Below are 5492 nucleotides of genomic sequence, written 5' to 3' on the forward strand. Positions count from 1 at the left end.
CACTAGAGAGAGGTCTGAACAGGTCCACAGAGTTCATCTGTAGACCCGGACCTCTGACCCGATCCACACTCAGACCTGGAGCACACTCAGACCCGGACCTCTGACCTGGTCCACACTCAGACCCGGACCTCTGACCCGGTCCAGTCATGTTTTTTATCTCTGAACATTTTCAATCTGAGCTCAACTCCTTCAGAACCATCAGGTCCAGATCCTGTCCTGGTCCAGATCCTGTCCTGGTCCACATCTTGTCCTGATCCAGATCCTGTCCTGGTCCAGACCCTGTTCAGGGGTCTTGTGGGTCTGGATCAGGTGGGCCTTGTGGGTCTGGATCAGGTGGGCCTTGTAGAGTCCTGGTTCTGGTGTTGAAGTGGTCTGGTGGTGCCCCTGCTGACCCTGGTCCGGTTCTGTTCCAGGTCCAGTCCTGGTCCTGCTGTACTACTTCCTGTTGGTGGTTCTGGTCCAGTCCGCTCCGGTCTCGTCCCCATTAAAGGAGGAGGCGGACCGGGCCCAGACCCTGGTCCAGAAGATCCTGAAGGACCTCCCGACAGTCCACGCCGCCGCCGTGGACACAGAGGTGAAGCTCCGCCCCCGCCGTCCCCTTTGTTGGACTCTGATTGGCTGTTTGTTCACCTGTGTTTCCTCCTCTTCAGGGTTTGACCTTCGACCCCCAGAGCCAGACGGCCAATCTGCAGCTGATGGAGGCGGAGCTAGGCATCCCCCAGGCACCGGTCCTGAAACCACTGTCTGAACGATTCACACTGGTCAGTACACCCACCAGAACCAGAACTAGAACTAGAACCACAACCAGAACTAGAACTAGAACTAGAACCAGAACTAGAACTAGAACCAGAACTAGAACCACAACCAGAACTAGAACTAGAACCAGAACCAGAACTAGAACTAGAACCACAACCAGAACTAGAACTAGAACTAGAACCACAACCAGAACGAGAACTAGAACCACAACCAGAACCAGAACTAGAACTAGAACCACAACCAGAACTAGAACTAGAACTAGAACCAGAACTAGAACTAGAACCACAACCAGAACTAGAACTAGAACCACAACCAGAACCAGAACCAGAACTAGAACTAGAACCACAACCAGAACTAGAACTAGAACTAGAACCAGAACCAGAACTAGAACTAGAACTAGAACCAGAACTAGAACCAGAATTAGAACTAGAATAAGAACCACAACCAGAACTAGAACTAGAACTAGAACTAGAACCAGAATCAAAACTAGAACTAGAACAAGAACCAGAACCAGAACTAGAACTAGAACCAGAACCACAACCAGAACCAGAACTAGAACTAGAACTAGAACCAGAACTAGAACCAGAACTAGAACTAGAACAAGAACCAGAACTAGACCTAGAACTAGAACCAGAACTAGAACTAGAACCAGAACCAGAACTAGAACCAGAACCAGAACTTGAACCAGAACTAGAACCAGAACTAGAACTAGAACCACAACCAGAACCAGAACTAGAACTAGAACCAGAACTAGAACTAGAACTAGAACAAGAACTAGAACCAGAACCAGAACTAGAACTAGAACTAGAACCAGAACTAGAACTAGAACCACAACCAGAACCAGAACTAGAACTAGAACCAGAACTAGAACTAGAACTAGAACAAGAACTAGAACCAGAACCAGAACCAGAACTAGAACTAGAACCAAAACCAGAACTAGAATTACAACTAGAACCACAACCAGAACTAGAACCAGAACTAGAACTAGACCCACAACCAGAACTAGAATCAGAACCAGAACCAGAACCAGAACTAGAACTAGAACTAGAACCAGAACTAGAACTAGATCTAGAACCAGAACTAGAACCAGGACCAAAACCAGGACCAGAACCAGGACCAGAACCACAACCAGAACTAGAACCAGAACTAGAATGAGAACCACAACCAGAGCCAGAACTAGAACCAGAACTAAAACCAGAACCAGATCTAGAGCTACAACCAGAACTAGATCCAGAACCAGAACTAGAACTACAACCAGAACCAGAACTACAACCAGAACTAGAGCTACAACCAGAACTAGAACCAGAAGTAGATCCAGAACCAGAACTACAACTACAACCAGAACCAAAAGTAGAACTAGAACCAGAACCAGAACCAGAATTAGAACTACAACCATAACCATGACCAGAACTAGAACCCCAACCAGAACTAGAACCAGAACAAGAACTAGAACCAGAACCAGAACTAGAACCGATGCTTTGAGGTTCAGAAACAGAACCACAACCAGAACCAGACCTAGAATCAGAACCAGAACCCATGGGTCCAGGTTCAGAACCATATCCGATGGGATGAGGTTCTGAACCAGAAGGTTCTTTGTTTCTGGGTTCTTTGGTTCTTTAGTTCTTTGGTTCTGGGTTTCGGGGGTTCTTTGGTTTTTTGGTTTTGGGTTCTTTAGTTCTTTGGTTCTGGGTTCTTAAGTTCTGGGTTCTTTGGTTCTTTGGTTCTGGGTTCTTTGGTTCTGGGTTCTTTGGTTCTTTGGTTCTGGGTTCTTTGGTTCTGACTGTGCTGTGTCTGTCGCCCCCTGCAGGACGTGAGTCTTAGCCGCATGTGGGCGGGCTCTCAGCTGTACCAGGGGCTTCTGGGAGATCTGTCGGGCCGGGTGAGCGGACTGAGCGACCTCCGAGCCGACCTCCGAGACCTGCAGGCCCAGATCCACAAGGTACCCAAAGACCCACCAGGTACCCAAGGCCGGTACCCAAGGCCCGACCCGGGTCGGTGCCTCAGTTCTGCACTCCCACTCACCCCCCCCGTCTCTGTTTCAGATGTCCGTGTCAGCGCGCACCGGCGCCGCCACCCCCCCTCCTCCTCCCGCTCCGGACCTGGCCTCTCGTCTCCATGGCAACTACGAGGCGCAGGTGGCCGCCCACCTAACCCTGACGCAGCTGCGCTCGCACTGTCACGACCTGATGCGCAGTCTGAGGGGCGTGGCCGCCTACAGGCCGCCAGCCACGCAGTGAGCCCCGCCTACCAGGGGACGCAGTAAGCCCCGCCCACCAGGTATGCAGCAGGCCCCGCCCATTCGTGACGACGGTGAATTTTCTTTGGAGGTGTTCTGCTGAGATTCACCAGACGCTGAGGGCGGGGTTAAAGATGGGGGCGGAGCACAGGCTCAGATCTGCGGGATTGTGCCAGAGTGAAGGTCTGGGTTTAATGTTGAGGGTCTGGATACCCCCCCCCCCCCCCCCAGGACACAGGAGGAGGGGTTCATCAGGGGGAGGGGCACCACGGTCTGGTCCAGGAGGTCCATCTGGTCTGGAGGATCAAGAACACTAACCCCCCATGACCCCCATGTGACCCCCTGTTACCCCCATGTGATCCTGTGTGACCCCCCCATGACCCCCATGTGATCCACCTGTGACCCCCTGTGACACCCCCCACACACACACACACTGGAACATGGACTGGATGTTGACCCCGCTGGGACGTTTAGACTCTGGTGCTGGACTGGATCAGGACTTGAGCCGAGGACCAGGTTTTTCCAGTTGGTTCAGGTGTGGCTCCGCCCACATCAGTGTGTGTGTGTGTCGGACCAGAACAATCCCAGCATGCTTTGGGTGGAATGTGGCAAGTCTGAACCTGCCACTGGCGCTGGGTCTGGATCAGATGGACCTGGTTTAATGTGGGTCTGGATCAGATGGACCTGGTTTAATGTGGGTCTGGAAAGATGGACCTGGTTTAATGTGGGTCTGGAACAGATGGACCTGGTTTAATGTGGGTCTGGAACAGATGGACCTGGTTTAATGTGGGTCTGGATCAGATGGATCTGGTTTAATGTGGGCCTGGTTTAATGTGGGTCTGGATCAGATGGACCTGGTTTAATGTGGGTCTGGATCAGATGGACCTGGTTTAATGTGGGTCTGGATCAGATGGACCTGCTTTATTTATCAGAGACTGAGTGGTTCCTGTTATTTATTGTTTATTTATAACAGATTGGATTCTTTTGTTGATTTCCTCCGTTTTTCTGAATAAATCTGTTTGTATTTTTTTATTTTCGGACTTCTCTGGTTTCAGTTCATGTCACTGAAGCTTTTCTGTGGTGGATGGTTTTGGGATCATCTGGATCTGCACAGGTCCTGGTCCTGGTTCTGGTTCTGGTCCTGGTCCTGGTTCTGATTCTGATTCTGATCCTAGACCTAATATGAACCAGGACCCAGAACGAGGACCAGGACCAGGACTCTGTGTCCTGAACCAGTGGGTGGAGTTGGAGAAGAGGGAGGGATGAAACAAACCCCGCCCATGTCCACTAACCACATCAAAATAAACCCCACCCACATCCACTGATAATATCATACTAAACCCCACCCACACCCACAGACATTATCATACTAAACCCCGCCCACACCCACTGATATGTCATACTAAACCCCGCCCACATCCACGAATATGTCATACTAAACCCCGCCCACATCTACTGATATGTCATACTAAACCCCGCCCAATTACACTGATATTGTTATACTAAACCCCGCCCACATCCACTGATATTATCATAATAAACCCCGCCCACCTCCATCATTCATTCTCTTCCTCTTATCTGGGGCCGGGTCGCAGGTGTAACAGTCTAAGCAGCGATGCCCAGACTCCTCCCTCTCCTCAGACTCCTCCCCTCCTCAGACTCCTCCTCCCGGCAGGACATGCCCAGGACACCTCCCCAGGGAGGAGTCCAGGAGGGTCTGAACCAGATGTCTGATCCACCTCAGCTGGTTCCTCTGGATGTGGAGGAGCAGCGGCCCTGCTCTGAGCTCCTCCCCCTGTCCCTAAGGGTGGACCCACCCACCTACAGAGGAAACTCATTTGGACCGCTTGTATCCTGGATCTGGTCCTTTGGGTCCTGACCCACAGGTCAGGACCACAGGTGAGGGTCTGAACGTAGACTGAGGGTAAATCCAGAGCTTCTCCTTTGGACTCAGCTCCTTCTGAACCACAACAGACCCATACAAGCACTGCAGATGCTGCACCCACCCACCTGTCAATCTGAACCTCCACCCACCCACCTGTCAATCTGAACCTCCACCCACCCACCCACCTGTCAATCTGAACCTCCACCCACCCACCTGTCAATTTGAACCTCCACCCACTCACCCACCTGTCAGTCTGAACCTCCACCCACCCACCTGTCAGTCTGAACCTCCACCCACCCACCTGTCAATCTGAACCTCCATCCTTCTCTCACTGTGAACCAGACCCAGATACTGAACCTCCTCCACTGAGGTCAAAGACTCTCCACAGACCCACAGAGGGCAGACCACCTTTATCTGGTCCAGAACCATGGTCTCAGATTTGGAGGTGCTGATCCTCATCCCAGTCCAAACCGCCCCAGGTCACGCTGAAGGTCCAGGTTCCATGAGGCCAACAGGACAACGTCATCTGCAAAAAGCAGAGATGAAATCCTGTGGTCCCCAAACCGGACCCCCTCCGGCCCAAACCGGACCCCCTCCGGCCCCTGGCTGCACATA

The 5492-nt window shown here is 51.7% G+C and overlaps 1 protein-coding gene across 1 annotated transcript in view; it reads left to right on the plus strand.

Moving 5' to 3' along the window:
* The window catches only part of csf3b (colony stimulating factor 3 (granulocyte) b), a 4395-nt gene extending 412 nt beyond the window's left edge, over positions 1-3983 (plus strand). Inside the window, exons 2-5 of the mRNA XM_030130706.1 lie at positions 414-574; positions 651-761; positions 2564-2695; positions 2799-3983. Coding sequence (XP_029986566.1) covers positions 414-574; positions 651-761; positions 2564-2695; positions 2799-2993 — 599 coding nt within the window. The 3' untranslated portion in view covers positions 2994-3983. The remainder of the gene's footprint in view (positions 1-413; positions 575-650; positions 762-2563; positions 2696-2798) is intronic.
* The last annotated feature ends 1509 nt before the right edge of the window (positions 3984-5492 follow it).

The sequence above is a fragment of the Sphaeramia orbicularis genome, unplaced genomic scaffold (genome assembly GCF_902148855.1).
Source record: "Sphaeramia orbicularis unplaced genomic scaffold, fSphaOr1.1, whole genome shotgun sequence".
In the NCBI taxonomy this organism is placed as follows: Eukaryota; Metazoa; Chordata; class Actinopteri; order Kurtiformes; family Apogonidae; genus Sphaeramia; species Sphaeramia orbicularis.